This window comes from Cibotium barometz, chromosome 34, assembly GCF_041138505.1.
Source record: "Cibotium barometz isolate CiBa-2024 chromosome 34, ASM4113850v1, whole genome shotgun sequence".
In the NCBI taxonomy this organism is placed as follows: Eukaryota; Viridiplantae; Streptophyta; class Polypodiopsida; order Cyatheales; family Cibotiaceae; genus Cibotium; species Cibotium barometz.
The window spans coordinates 1453603-1469327 of NC_141079.1; the positions used below are offsets into that span (position 1 = coordinate 1453603).

Consider the following 15725-nt stretch of genomic DNA (forward strand, 5'->3'; position numbering starts at 1 on the left):
TAATCTCACCAACCATGCCAGTGTAGATGCGGAAGCTATCACCCAGGCGGGTCATCAATGTCCACCATTGCACTAGTTGAGCTCGATATCTCAACACGTTTTTCCCAGTTGCAAAGATGGCAATTGTGAGAGCTATGATCGCGATAGCCAAGGGCAGCTAAAGGCTGGTTTTTACATTAAATGGATGTAAAAAATGTTTTCTTGCAAGAAGAACTGTATATGGATTAGCCACCTGGTTTTGAGGCTATAGGAGGTCACCCAAAGTATGTATGTAAGCTTCGTAAGGCCTTGTATGGGCTGAAGCAAGCTCCATGAGCATGGCATAACAAGATTGCTGAGTATCTTGTTGCTATTGGTTTTCATATGGCAGATTCAAACCACTCTTTGTATGTGCGCAAGAGTGATAAGGGTATTGTGATCATCAGAACCAAATTCCTTTCCATAGAGGTTGCATGCATCTCTTCCATCACTTTAGCCTTGTATGATGAAGCAGGTAGTACAAGAAGTGGGCATGGGGAAAGGTCATTTTTATAGCTAAGCAGCCTTCATTCTTATAGTACAAGAAGAGATACGCATGGTAAAAGAAACTCTTCCTTATCTTGGCGAAGGTCTTGTATAGAACCAAATGCCTCACCATAGGGGTTACATGCATCTCTTCCATCACCTTAGCCTTGTATCATTATGGCTCACCCAAACCCCCCTTGAAACACATCCAACAAAAGATTACCTGGTGAACCGCAACTCTCATGAGGATCTTTCCAATGACCGAGCTCGTAACTCTTGAGGTCTCCAAGCTCTACAACTCCTAGAGAAGAAATTCTACCATGTCTCCCGCGAGTGTTGTCACATCGCCATCATGTTGCACTATGTGTACTCATCCCTCCTCTCACCTAACTTCACTCACACACACTCACTAGCATGCATTAGAGAGAGATTAGCAAGAGGATTAGCAAGAACAAGACTCTATTGCACAATGGGAGAGTTCTTTGTATTATTAGAGATACTCACTTATATACATGGCCATAAGTGTTCCCACTCACTTAAATTATGGTCGGTCAGGAACTTTAGGCTCATAAGAGGCCTAATGGTATTAACATGAGTCATATTATAATATATCCATGAAGTACATCACTCGTGACTTCATCCTAACTTACTACCACATGCTCTTGAAGTGGAAATCACCATAAGTATTCCATAGGACCATTACGAGCGCGGGCGCTCATCGATGTTGTAGATTTGGATACCATTGCTTCATATTTTAAATGTATGACCTTTTGGTGCATCTACCTTGACTCCTTGATATAAGATAATGGTAGTAGCTCTTGTTAACCCTAGGAATGGGTTAACATTCTCCCCTTCCTGATGTCTATCGTGTCCTCGTGATCCCATTGAAGACCTTTGTGTGGGGATAATTGACAAGCTTTGTTGATGGCCTGAAACTAGCTAATGGGATGGGTGGGTGGAGGTATTTACGAAGAATGATTGCATTTTTATATTTTTGTGAGCCTTTTTTTGTTAATATTTTTTGCTCACTTTGTTTTTTTGCAATCATCAGCAGAGGTACATGTGATTTGTGTTAGTGGGGAAACTAAGAGATGTTAATAATGGGGGAGGAGAGAAGGAAGGATCTGGAGGAACGTAGGCAAAATCATCCGAACAAGATTGTGATTCTCAATTCCGCATCTGATTCATTGAAGCGACATTCATCATTTGAAGAATATGGCCTCGATGATGTCTTTTTTTGTGGTACGATTCTTGTCAAATGTTGTTGAGTAGGACCTTTTCCCGTATGCTTTTTATGCTTTTATGTATATTTAAGTGCTCTATGAAGCAAATATACATGAAGTACATTAAAGGAGTCAATTGGACTCTAATTGAGCTGCTACTTGTTGAAGTAGCCACTTATTGGCGAGACATTAAAGAAGTACGTCGACTTGCAAGGCTAATTTAGATATCTTCACCAAGGATTAGAGATCAATGTGTTATGAAGACTTGTGTTTGGAGAGGTTTGCAATTTGAAGGACAGTTCCAAGCGATGGGTTGTACCATTAACTAGGTTTTTGCCCACCATGGCCCCCCATCCAGAGATGTACTTGGAAGGTTACCAATGATGAGGCTCTGGTGCATGTGTCCTCCAATGCATGAGTATGGATATGTCCTCCAATGCATGAGTATGGATATGTACTCATAGAACAGCTGCTACATTAACTTAGCCAAAAGAATAGTAAGCTATAAGCTTAACAAAAGTGTATTAGCTAATGAAGAGAGTTTCTTGTTATATTTTACCATTCTGAGGTAGGCAATAGTGTAACTCCTTTTTTTTTGTTACCACCTTATGAGCAACGGACTCTTGTGTCTACTCTCCTTTTTGAGAGAAATGGCTCTTACGCCTGCCGTGTAGCTTCTGCACTCATGCTTCTCATCTAGAGGCATGAAAAGAGCATTGTTAGTTTTTCCTTGATACGTTCATAAGTCTCCATTGTAGACATGGGAATTAATTCTTGAATTTGTGGCTCAATTGTTATCGAGGTGGTAGGTACCGCTTTCGGTTGGTTACCACCATTGGGGTTGACTAAACACACAAGCTCCTGTGTAGGTTATGTACGAGATAGGTTGAGTGGCTTTCGGTTGGTTACCACCATTGGGGTTGACTAAACACACAAGCACCTATGTAGGTTATGTATGCACGAGATAGGTTGAGTGGTCTGCTTTGTGTTTCTTAGGTCTCCATTCTTGTCGAACTTTAGGTGAAGTTGTTCGCGTTAAAGGTGTTGGTGAATTGTTCCTCCATTTTTTAATCTTGGCAACCATATGAAGGTATTACCATCATAATACCTTTGTTCCTGAAGCATGTTCATAGGCACCCATCATTGATAAACATTATGAATTGGTGTCTGATGGCTTTGGTGCTTAAGTTTCTTTCTTTGTGCAGGCTCGGGTGACTTCTTGATGTGCTTGGGAATCCAAGCTTTGGTAGTATCCTTGTGCTTGCAGTAATTTTTTTGGTACCCGCACTTGGACTTTGTTGGTGATGATGGAGTTGAAGGGATAGATGCTTTACTGGAGTCGATCATTGATGCAGATTATAGGTCATTGTGTAGAGGGGCTTTTGTGTGGAAGAGGCTTGTAACTTTTTACGTTCCGCATCATAGAAATCCATGAGGGTTGGATTCTCTTCTTGGCAGTATGATATGGTCAACTTTGTATCATTGACCATCATAAATGACCCTATCGCTAGCAAAGCACAGTGGTGCTTGGGCAGCAATAGTCCATTTATGTCCCAATATCAACGCTTCTTATAACACATACAAACTTGGAAGTATGGGGGTTAGTTTCAATATACATTGTATGTTCAAAGTATCCAAAACATGGCATGTTTAAGTCTTGTGTAAATGGAATTCTTTCATATGAGCCATGAGTGTTGGTTGACCTAACAAATCCCATAACTCAAGGGTCATGAGATTGTTCTCTCATTGTGGGTAAAGCTGTGCTTGGATTGTGGTGATTTTATTGTAAAGTTCTAATCCAATCATAATTTTTGGGATATTCTCAATAAGATATATTAGAAGTTCCAGCTCCTCTAAGGTCTCTTCCTCCCGTAATAGCAATTGCACAATGCCTATATAGGAGTGTTCAAGGTGGTTGTTTGCATGGATTCATCAATTGAATACGAGTCACTTACCCAAGTCCCACCAAGGATAACATCATACTCAAGGGGATATGGGGTAACATGGAATCTAAATTCCACATTTCCATCAATTGTTTGAGCAGCATAGCTAAAGTAACTTATAACTTCAATGTTTTATCCATTGGCACCTCTTGTAAGACCATTGTCTTTAGGGATGATTTTAGGTTGTCCCAGTGACACCCAAGTGTCTAATGTCATGATGTTATGACTAAGCGTGCTCACATTATAAACCGCTTATATATACTCTATTATGTGTGTTAGTCATTTTATCTTCTTTGTAGTCCTCTTTTGTTGTGTGAAGAAGAAGAATTAGCAGCCTCTCACCTTGTGTGTTCTCTTCTAGGGTTTGTGTGAGTGTGTGTGTGTGTTGCAAGAGCTCAAGCTCTCTTCTCCCCTGCATCTTTTCATGGTAATAGAGCCTAGTTCATGCTAAGGGCAGATTTGGTGTCAATGCTGATCATTGAAGAGAAGAATTTGGGTAAAGATCAACGGTCTTCACAAAACAAAAACATGTTAGAATAGCAGGCCTTCTACACAAGTGCAGGTAGAGGATGAGGTAGAGGTCGTGGACATGGCCAAGGTGGTGGCCAAATGGGTAATCATAATTATGGTCAGCAGGCAACAACAGTCCCTGGATTCGCAACAACAACACATAGGTAGAAAAGGCCAGTTCAGAGGCAAGGGGAGTCAACGAGGTCGTCATAGTTGGCAAAGGCAACATGAGGCTGTTTTTACTGTGGTAAGCCTAGACATGTGTAGGTAGATTGCTATAAGAAATAGAGTGACATGCGAAATGAAACAGTGCAACAAAATAACTATGCATCCTCTAGCAGAAATAATGAGGATAATGAGAGGTTGTTTGTTATACAACATGTAGTTAATGATGTAGCAGCATGTAAGGATGATGTATGGTATATTGATTCACGTGCTTCGAACCACATGACAAGTCATGGTGAGTGGTTCAAGGAAATGAAGAGTCTTGAAAGACCAAGTTTTTTTGAAAACAGGGGATGACTCTACTCATCCAATTGCCCATGTTGGAGATGTGCCATTGTCTATGCAAGATGGTAAGGTGAAGTAAGATGGTAAGGTGAAGTACCTTGTAGATGTACTTCATGTTCCAAACATTACAAAGAATCTGGTTTCAGTTGGCCAGATGATTGAGCAGGGTTTGCAGGTCTGGTTTAACCCTAATGACTGTTATGTAAAAGACTTCAAAGATAAATGTAGGTTGGTTACAAAAGGCAACAAAGTGGGTAGAATGTTTACATTAAATGTAAATGTACCTGAAGTGAGTGATGCAATGTTTGCAAATGGTTCAAGAGTTGTTGCAGATACAAACATTTGGCATAAGAGAATTGGGCATGTAAATGTGCAAAGAATGAAGCCTATGCAGACTAAAGAAATTGTGATGGGGCTACCTACGTTTAAGGTTAAAGGTATGCAGAAAGTATGTGAACCATGTCAATTTGGAAAGCAAACAAAGCATGTATTCCACATGACAGAAATGTGACCAGGAATGTACTAGATGTTGTGCATTTAGATGTATGGGGTCCTGCAAAGACTATGTCTATAGGTGGCTGCAGGTATTACATAACATTCATTGATGACCACACGAGGAAAGTGTGGGTGTATTTCATGAAGGAGAAGAGTGAAGTGTTCACTCATTTTTAGAATTTCACAGTGATGGCTGAAAAATAGACAGGAAAGCATGTAAAGTGCCTAAGGTCAGATGGAGGGGCAGAATACTTCTCCAATGAGTTCTTTGAATTCTTGCGAAAGAATGGCATTTAGAGACAATTTACATGTAGATACACTCCGCAGCAAAATGGAGTTGTTGAGCAAAAAAACAGGCACATTGCAGAGATAGCACAGGCATTGATGTGGCAGAGAAGAATATGCCCCATAGCTATTAGTCTGAGACTGTGTCTACAACAATTTATATCATGAACAGGACTCCTACTGCAGCATACATGATGTAACGCCAAAGGAGAAGTTTACTGGCAAGAAACCTGATTTGTCTCACTTGAAAGTTTTTAGATGTATTGTATATGTGCATGTGCTAGATGAGTTTCATACTAAGCTGGATCCAAAGGCAGAAAAATGTGTGTTTATTGGGTGTTCCATAGTTGGACTACGTCGACTAGTCCACACCTACCCACTCCACTTAGCATGTTCACATTATGGACCGCTTGTATATACTCTGTTACGTGTGTTAGTCATTTTATCTTCTTTGTAGACCTCTTTTGTTGTGTGAAGAAGAAGAAGAAGAATTTTCAACCTCTCACCTTGTGTGTTCTCTTCTAGGGTTTATGTAAGTGTGTGTGTGCTTGCAAGAGCTCAAGCTCTCTTCTCCCCTGCATCTTTTCAAATGCATGGTGAGCTCACTCTCAAATAAGTGCATCTTACAAGTAATGTCTCTTTGTCAAATAAATGCATCTTACATGTAATGTCTCTCTTTGACTTTGTCTCACACACACACACACATACACATGCACCATCTCTCTCTCTCTCTCTCTCTCTCTCTCTCAAACACACACACCTCTCTCAAATGTTGAATCTCTCTCTCTCTCTCTCTCTCTCTCTCTCTCTCTCACACACACACACACACACACACACACACACAATTGTACACACCCGCACATGCACTAATGCAAACGCACACTCTCTCTCCCCACATACTCTCTCACAGAAATTATATATATATATATATCAAGCACACACACCTCTCTCAAATGTTGAATCTCTCTCTCTCTCTCTCTCTCACACACACACACACATACACACACTCCCTCTCTCTCTCTCACACACGCACACACACACACACACACACACTCCCTCTCTCTTCTCACTCACACACAATCTCACAAACATAGAAACTCTCTCTCTCTCTCTCTCTCTCTCTCTCTCACACACACACACACACACACACACACACGCACACACACATACACACATGCAAATATATATTTTATATAATATTATGTTTAATTATATTTAGACACATATATCTATACATTTATATATATGTGTGCATTTATACATACACCTACACATATAATTATAGTTAATTAAATTTTAATGGACGGGGATACGTGGTGAGGTGTGCTCCCTCGCAAATAAATGCAATGAGAGATAGAAAGAGAGAGACACCTACAAGTTAAAGTTTTCATACTTAAGCTCGGAGGTCTCGATCTTTTCTCTCAAGAAAATCATTAGGAAGGGATAGCTCTCCTTTGAAAATTTAAGATGAGATAAGAAAATTTCAAATTGAGAAAGGAGCAGCGTGAATCTCGCTCCCCTCACTCCCCTTCTCCCTTGGCCCTCTCCCTCCTTTGCTTTTGTCACATGAAAGAGGGAATCGCTTGTATTTAATAAGAGTATAGATATAGATATAGATAAATGTGTAGATAGATATAAGTATGCTGATAAGTATTTAATAAGAGTATAGATATAGATATAGATAAATGTGCAGATAGATATAGCTATGCCTTATAGATTAAAAAAACATTTAGGATACTAAAACAATTTGAGGGAATTGGATAATGACCTGAAAATTTTGAGGTTTTGAGGTTTTTTTAACCATATAACTTTCTCTAAAAATCGAAATTTTATAAAATCGCCCCCCCCCCCCCCCCCTCTCTCTCTCTCTCTCTCTCTACACACACACGCGCGTGTCTGTCACCGGAGTCCGGACTAATGCAGGGAATTGTTGCAGGTCTTTCTGTCTCTCTCTTAATCAACTCTTCAGGAAAGTATTGCACGGCACTGGCAGGTGGACAGAAAGGACGTATCTCTCTCTCTGGCTTCCTGGTCGTGTTTTGTCTCATGAACAGTCCCATGCGAGGACGACATCGGGGCGATGGAGCTGGGGAGTAATGGTAGATCGAAGGGGAACTGTGCCTTTCTAACGGCATGTTGCCTTCCAATGAAATTTTAGCCCGTCGCGTACGTATCACACACATGATTCTTATATTCAAACACTGTCAGATATGATCACAATTGCAAGCCCTCTGCAGTACCATGGCAAGAGTCATGAAAGAGAGATGCTGATTGCAGAAATGGCATCTCCATCTTTGCATCAGATAGCACATTTGCCTTCACCCGATAGCTTTCTCTGTCTTTTGCAGGAATGCAGAGAAACAAGAAACTTAGGGCATGCCAAAAGAGTGCATTTACACATATGTGAGAATGGGCTTGAAGACCATAAATCCATAGGAAACTACCTTGTCCCTGTGTTTGTGGAATGTGGGAGCATGCTGGATGCCCTCCATGCTTTCAATAAATTGGTCCACCAGAATGAGTACTCTTGGACCTCCCTCATCCAAGGGCATGTCGAATGTGGAGACCTCCAGCATGCCTTTGACATGTTCCGACCCATGCAGGCACAGCACGTCCTTCCCAGCACACATACCTTTGTCGCCCTGTTGAAGGCATGTTCTCAGCTTAAAAGCATGGATAAAGGTTTAGTAATTCACAATGAGATCCTGCTTCATGGGTTAGAAAGGCACCCTTTTGTATGCAACACTCTGGTGGATATGTATGCCAACTGTGGCGCACTTGCTGAAGTTGCCGATGTCTTCGACAAGCTGGCCGACCGAGACATAGTCTCGTGGACCGCACTTATTGCGGGCTATGCTGATCAGATGCTCGGTGAGGAAGCATTGATTTGCTTGGAACTGATGCATTTGGAAGGCATTTCTCCAAATGCACACACATTTGTTTGCAGCTTAAAAGCGTGTGACAGCATAGAGGACATTGGCAAGGCTCGAGCAGTACATAAGGAGATCATCAAACATGGATTTGAAAAAAACATATTCATTGGCAACACTTTGGTGGATACATATGCCAAATCTGGCTTGCTTTCAGAAGCTCAGGAAGCATTTGACAAGCTCCCACTCAGGGATGTGGTCTCATGGACAGCAATGATTGCAGGCTACGCTGAGAACGGGCTTGTTGAGGAGGCTTTGAACTATTTTGAGTGGATGCAGGTGGAGGGTGTCCATCCAAATGCAGTCACATATGTTTGTGGCTTGAAATCTTGTGGCAGCATACAAGCCATAGAAAGGGGCCGAGAGTTGCATGCTAAGGTTGTCAAACTGGAATTTGAAAGGGACACCTCAGTCGGCAACGCATTGGTGGACATGTATGCCAGATGTGGCTTGCTTGCAGAAGCGCAGGAAGTGTTTGACAAGCTGCCAGCACGAGATAAAGACTCGTGGAACACACTAATTTCAGAATATGCAGAACATGGCTTTGGCGAGGAGGCACTAACATGCTTGGAGCTTATGCAGCTAAATGGCATGACTCCCAATGATACTACATTTGCTGGCAGCTTAAAAGCTTGTGGCGACATAGAAGGCATAGAAAAGGGCTGGGAAATACATGCAGAGATCGCCAAAGAAGGATTTGAAATACATCCTTTTGTTGCCAGCACTTTGGTGGATATGTATGCCAAGTGCCACATGCTTGTAGAAGCACGGGATGTGCTTGATAACTTACCTTTTCGTGACACAGTCATCTGGACAGCACTTATCACAGGCTATATTGAACATAGGATGGCTGAGAAAGCACTTGACTGCTTAGAACACATGCAGATGGATGGCTGCTCTCCTGACGTTGTCACGCTTGTGTGCAGCTTGAAAGCTTGTAGCATTGCTGGAGCCATAGACAGGGTGGGGGAAATACATTCCTTGATGGCCAAGGTGGGATTGGAGAGAGATACAGTTGTTGGTGGAAGCTTGGTGGATGCATATGCCACATGCGGTTCACTAGTGGATGCACATGAGGCTTTTGAAAGGTTACCATTCAAAAATACTGTGTTGTGGAATGCATTGATTGCAGGGTACACTACGCACGGGTTTGGTGAAAAAGCCTTGGACTGTTTGGAGGACATGCAACATGAGGGAGTATCAACAGATGCTGTTACCTTAGTTTGCAGCTTGAAAGCCTGTGGTAGCCTAGTTACCATACATAGAGGCAGAGAAATACATGATGAGATTGTAAAGAGGGGACTTGAAATGAATTCTTTTATTGGCAACAGTTTGGTGGATATGTATGCTAAATGCGGCTCATTGGCAGAAGCCAAGCTGCTAGTGGGGGATGTAGTCTCTTGGACTTCTTTGATGGCGGGGTATTGGGAACATGGGTTTGGAGAGGAAGCTCTGAACTGCTTAACAGAGATGCAATTAGAGGGTGTATCTCCTGATGCTGTCACCTTTGTCTGCAGCTTAAAAGCTTGTGGCAGCACAGGATCCTTAGAGGAGGGTCAGCAAGTACATGCTGAGATTATCAAAGAAGGATTTGAAGAAGATCTTGTTGTTAGCAGTAACTTGGCAGATATTTATGCTCTATGTGGTTCACACGCAGAAGTGCAGGATGTTTCTGACTTGCTGCCAAGTGAAGGCGAGTCTTGGGACTCATCAATAGCAGGATAACTTGCTCAAGAAGCCAAACTGCCTTTCTTTGTGAGTTTGAAGAGATTGGGGTCTTTTTGTTCAAGCACACACCTTGAGTGCAGGGCAGTTTTTCCTCAACCGTCCTTGCAGAAGGGAAAAACGTGTGTGTTTCCTTTCAGAAGGGCTGGGATGGCACAAAAGGGGAGAGACAGCTCTAAATGAGGTGCAATTTGACAAGTGTGGCTTGCGAAGCCCCAAGGTCCTTGAAGAGGCTTTGGCTTGGCATATGCCTAGAGAGCCAGTCCTTACCAAGTACTACTACTGAAGCGAGTATGCAAAAGGATGTTCCAACTGGTATGAGGTATACACTGTATGTCCAGACCAGTACGAGGGGTTCAGGTGGCACACTTACGTTTATCATTCACCTCTTTTGTGCATGGCGAAGCGCCCAGTATACCTGCTCGGCAAGTTTAAAAACTAATTTTTGGGACCTTTTAGTGCACCAAAAATATTGGGGTGGCAATGTTAATGTTGCCGCATTGACGAAAGTAGCCTTGAATGGGCGGCTCTATTGGTTACCACTGAACAAACTCCAATAAGGTGTGAACTGTGTAAGGTTACCCTGTATCTTAATGCTGAGCAAACTCTAATGACGAGTGAGAAGTGCCATTTGGTCTGCGACTTGATGTGATACTACTGTATGGGATCTACATCAGTAGATAGTAGCTCCAGTATGCTATGTATTCACATCAAGTTACCTTGGTGAGCTTTGGCATGCCAACAGTACAATGTCCAAGTCTATACTTCCGTGTCATTTCACATATTTATTTAAACACGTAATTATGCTCCACACTCCATATTATGTGAACAACAATGCATTATCAGGGAAAAGTCTGCTTCATGAAGCTCACTCTTTCACTCTCATGGATTTAGCTTCGTATGAGAGAATATGTCATTCAAGGCTATTTGCATAATCCTGGTGGACCAGTGTTTGGTCACAATTTATTTTCTTGTGGACATTTCTTTGGTATCTCTGGCTGTTTAAAAAAAAAAAAAAAGATTTTACATACCCCTGTGAGCAGGTCCTTCCCTGCAATGGCTGTGCCAGGTGTAGGCAGCACGACTCAAGCCGTTCAAGTTGCTGCTTGAATTAATGTGTGCAAACCTTTTGCATTCCCACGATTGCAACCTCTCATCATGCTAAGTTTCAAAAGAAAAACCTAACTGCCTGGCACAGTTGGGAATTCTCGACCAAGTTCCTGAAAATGTGGGATGGCTCAGTAAACATGGCTTGCGGGAAGGCCATGTCACCTTTTTTACACACTACCATGAGGGGGCCCTCCCTTTTACACAGTCCCGTGAGGGAGGCCTCCCTCCCCTCCTATGAAGTCCATACCAAGCTGTAGGCAACTGGACGCAAAACTGGGTCTACCCCAGTGCTAAAAAAAAAACGGCATTCTAGTGTATTTTTATCGGTTAGAATTAAAGAAAAACTGGCTGAGATTTTAAGTAGCCCTTATTTTAAGAAATGACTTTTCATATAATTTAGTTTTTAAACTGGTGTATAGTAGAGAGAAACAAAAACCGGATAGATTTAAGAGTTGTCCTTATTTTGATTGGTTGAAAAATATATATTTTTTTAAGCATTGGTCTTCTCCCAAGATTTTGAAACCGTAACTAATGTGTTGCGGCTGGTGACCTAAGACAAAAAAAATTCACTAAGACATAACTTTTGTAATGTTTAAACTTTTCCACGAGCTTAACAAGTCTATATTCTCTTTTTGAAAGGCATCCCATAAACATAAGGTGTTCTTTACTCAGATTCTAACATTTTTGCATACATTTTTTTGTATTTGTCGTACCTCTTTTGACATCCTTGTGTTTGTTTCCTCAACCTTTGTACATGGATGTCTAGAGTTTGGGTGTTTCCCTTGCCATATCCTTTCCAAGTTCATGGTTATAACAGACATCTTCCATATGTTTTCTCAAACCTACAATTTTCTTTTGGGTGACTTTTAATGCAGCCTAAAATATTTCCATTTTTCTATCCGTCATGATTCAAGGGCTGATGTGTGGCCCTCCATGTATAATTTGCCGAGAATGGCTGTTAGTCTCACTGCTTGAAAACCCCAATGTTTCTGTTACATACTCATGGTCGTCCTCGTTGGAGTTTTAAGAGCTTCCACAGTTGTGTAATCAATGCTTAGCTACACTGCTGATGTGGTTGTTATAATAGGACACCCAAGTCGAGATGCTTTATATAACATTGCACACCCATATGAAACATTTTTCTAGAGCCATGCAACAAATCATCATTTTAGGGCACTCAAATTATATGCACGCACACACAAATGTGTTTAAGAGACTATTTCAATCATCTTCAGCTTTCATGTATTAATCATTTTTCCAAAAACAAATCAGCTTTGAATTTAATAAACATTTAGAATTTAGCATGGCTGATTGTTGCTTGCTTCTCTAAACTTATCTAAACGTTGTGTGTTTTTGTTGTATAATTTACATATTCATTCATCTGCTCCTAAAGTACACAAAAGATTCATTACATCAACAAACTGAGTGGAAAATATAATACAATTCAAACTTGCTCTTGAAAGTAGCATAATAGTTATGGAAGTCCCTCTCATGCATGGTGGGCTACCCCCTTGTCTACATAAGAAGGCCAGAGGGAAGGCAAAACATAACATTCTTCATCATTAGAGAATCTTGTTTCCAAACACATGTTTAGAGAATGTTTTCAAACACACCTCTGTTATCACGCATTTTGCACCTTCACAATCGTCTAATTTGATTTGGTCCCAAACTAGAAAGTTGTGTGGCTACTTGTGGGCTTTCCAATGCATCAAACAATTTTGGGGTTTGAAGTTTGGGAGCTCTAGCAATGGAAAAAACACTGATTGACAATTTTTTACAACATAAATTTATAACTCCTCAATTTTGAGGTATGACCCCATCTTCGCTATTAATTATTGATTCCCACGCCCAGCAGATCTACAGAGCCTTCTACAGCCTACCCCCATGCTTGATATCCTTGATAGCCCCCTCCTACCCAGAGGTTAGCACCATAGGCTATATGAACTCAGTAGTTCTCATGGAGATATTGTACTACTGTTTGGTCTCATAGACCCTTTGGGTCTTTTGAAGATGTTGATATAACTCTCTCTCTCTCTCTCTCTCTCTCTCTCTCTCTCTCTCTCTCTCGTACACACAAAAGAGAGACCTTAAGCACAACTTCTTACATTCTTCCTCAGTAGCAAACTTTAAAGATGATTGCCAGCAATCCATATCATAGCAGGAAAATACATATCTCTATTTACAGACTAGGATAATAATCCCATAGGTGGTGTAAGCATGAAAAGTTTCAGCACATAAACATCATCGATATTCATGGCTTGTTCAAAAGTAGTGCTGCTTTCTTCTCCAAGCTTCCAAGGAGATCATCAAAGCTCTTTGCAAAAGAATCCACTCCCTCTATTTCTAACAAAGAACCAACATCTGCCCACTGGATACCCAACTCCTCAATTTTGTCATAAACTTTCTGAGCTTCAGAATAATCCATATCTATGGTCCTGGCCACCTTTCCATGATGCATGAAAGCTTCAAGTGCAGCGTCCGGCATTGTTGAAACCTGCAAAATCAGAATATAATATCAGATTAGGCCATAATATAGTAACTATTTGGCAAGCCCAAAACAAGAAGCCATAAAGAGCATTGAAGCTGCCACTTACCGTATCAGGACCAATAAGAGGAGAGATGTAGTGCGTGTCCGGGTAAGCTGGGTTTTTCACACTAGTGGATGCCCACAGCAGCCGTTGTTTTTGCGCTCCACGGGATTTGAGGGCTTCCCATCTTGGTCCAGAGAACTTTTCTTGATAAATTTTATAGGCCAGAGCAGCTTGAGCTGTGGCAGCCTGCACACAAAGTTCAAAATTGGCTATTTCAAACTCTTCCACCAAAACATAAACATTTATGCACGTGCATGCGTGTGCACGTATACACAGAGAAAGAGAGATTTGTTAATGTCTTCAGGGGGTGAAATGGTCCATGAGACCAATAATGTTATAACATGTATTGAGTACTGTGGTGGGAGATGCATACGGCATCCTAACATAAACAAAGCATATAATGTGAATGATACAGACATACGTGTACATATACACATAGTATTATATATATATGTGTATATATATATATATATATACATATATGTGTATATATACATATATATATACATATATGTGTATATATACATATATATATGTATATATATATTACTTAATTTATCTTCGTGTGTGTGTGTGTGTGTGTGTAGAAAAAAGAAAGTTAGGGGAGGTATGTACATATATATATATATATATATATATGTATATGTACATGTACATATATGTATATGTATATATATGTACATGTATACATATACATATATATGTATATGTATATATCCATATATATAGATATATGTACATGTATATGTATATATGGTGTAACACGCGGAAGCTCTGAGAGTCTTCTTTCAGCCCTAAACACCACTGAGAACATGCTGATGCATAACACAGACAGAAGGGAGAGTAGAGAGAGAGAGAGATGCTGGAAATTCAGTATATTCATGTGGTACAAAAAGATACCTAATCTACAGCCATAGGCTGCCATCATGAAAAGGTGGTATACACCCAAAATCTGTCCTAGTCTAAGACCCATTCCCTAGAGGAATGAATGAATACAATGAGGAGCAAAACTTGCTATTTATCGTCTCTTGGACTTCATGGAGGCCTGTAGCCACCTTGGTTCTAGTTCAGCCGACAGCCTATTTGTCTCAGCCGACAGCTCTTGCTCTGCTCTGGTACAGCCGACAGGGATCCAAGTCCTTCTCCAAGTCCACACTACTGCCAAAACAGCACTGTGTGCTCCAACTTCTGGTTCTATCTGGTTCTTATACTCTTTTTCTGCCTGCCTCTTCTGGATTAGCTCTGAAAATGTACATGGACAAGCATGCACATTTTCAGAGCTAATCCAACTTGATGACGGGATTCCAACTTTTTCCTTGGATGACTATCATCATCCCACTCTATTCCTGAAGTCCCTCTGTCATCCATCCAACTCTGGCAACTCTTTTCACTGAAAACCCGGCCCGGTCTCCAAAACCACTCTGACTCTGAATAATATTTATGCATCTGTTCCCTCCAGTCCCCAATCCATTCTTGCCCTGACTCTGAACACTGTCTTGGTCTTCATTCCTGAGAAATGAGTCTAGCACTCTCACATCACCCCTTGGAGGATAATCCTCCCTTAGGACCGTTGCCTGAGAACCTATCTGGCTCACAGGACTGCCATCCCCTCTGGCTTTGTGGAACACCACCAACAAACCTCCTAAGAGCTCTTCCCGATTTTGTGTTCCTTGCCTTGGGCTTCATATCCGTGCACTTTCCTGTACCTTGGACCTGTACACCATTATATGGGACTGAATCAGTGTTTAGCTTTGCTGAGCCTGATGCTCTGATACCAATGTAACACGCCAAAGCTCTGAGAGTCTTCTTTCAGCCCTAAACACCACTGAGAACATGCTGATGCATAACGCAGACAAAAGGGAGAGAAGAGAGAGAGAGATATAATGGAAATTCAGTATA

The 15725-nt window shown here is 41.2% G+C and overlaps 2 protein-coding genes across 2 annotated transcripts in view; one reads left to right on the forward strand and one right to left on the reverse strand.

Moving 5' to 3' along the window:
* The first annotated feature begins 7355 nt into the window (after positions 1–7355).
* Positions 7356–10941, forward strand: LOC147618597 (pentatricopeptide repeat-containing protein At4g18520, chloroplastic-like). Its single transcript, XM_086773620.1, has one exon. It carries the CDS (start codon positions 7681–7683, stop codon positions 10123–10125), a length of 2445 nt encoding a protein of 814 aa, XP_086629746.1. The 5' UTR covers positions 7356–7680; the 3' UTR covers positions 10126–10941.
* A 2381-nt stretch (positions 10942–13322) lies between these two features.
* LOC147618598 (uncharacterized) overlaps positions 13323–15725 on the reverse strand; it is a 62162-nt gene continuing 59759 nt past the window's right edge. The window contains exons 7-8 of the mRNA XM_086773622.1: positions 13830–14012; positions 13323–13729 (exon numbers count right to left, since the gene is read on the reverse strand). Of these exons, the coding sequence (XP_086629748.1) occupies positions 13487–13729; positions 13830–14012 (426 nt within the window). The 3' untranslated portion in view covers positions 13323–13486. The remainder of the gene's footprint in view (positions 13730–13829; positions 14013–15725) is intronic.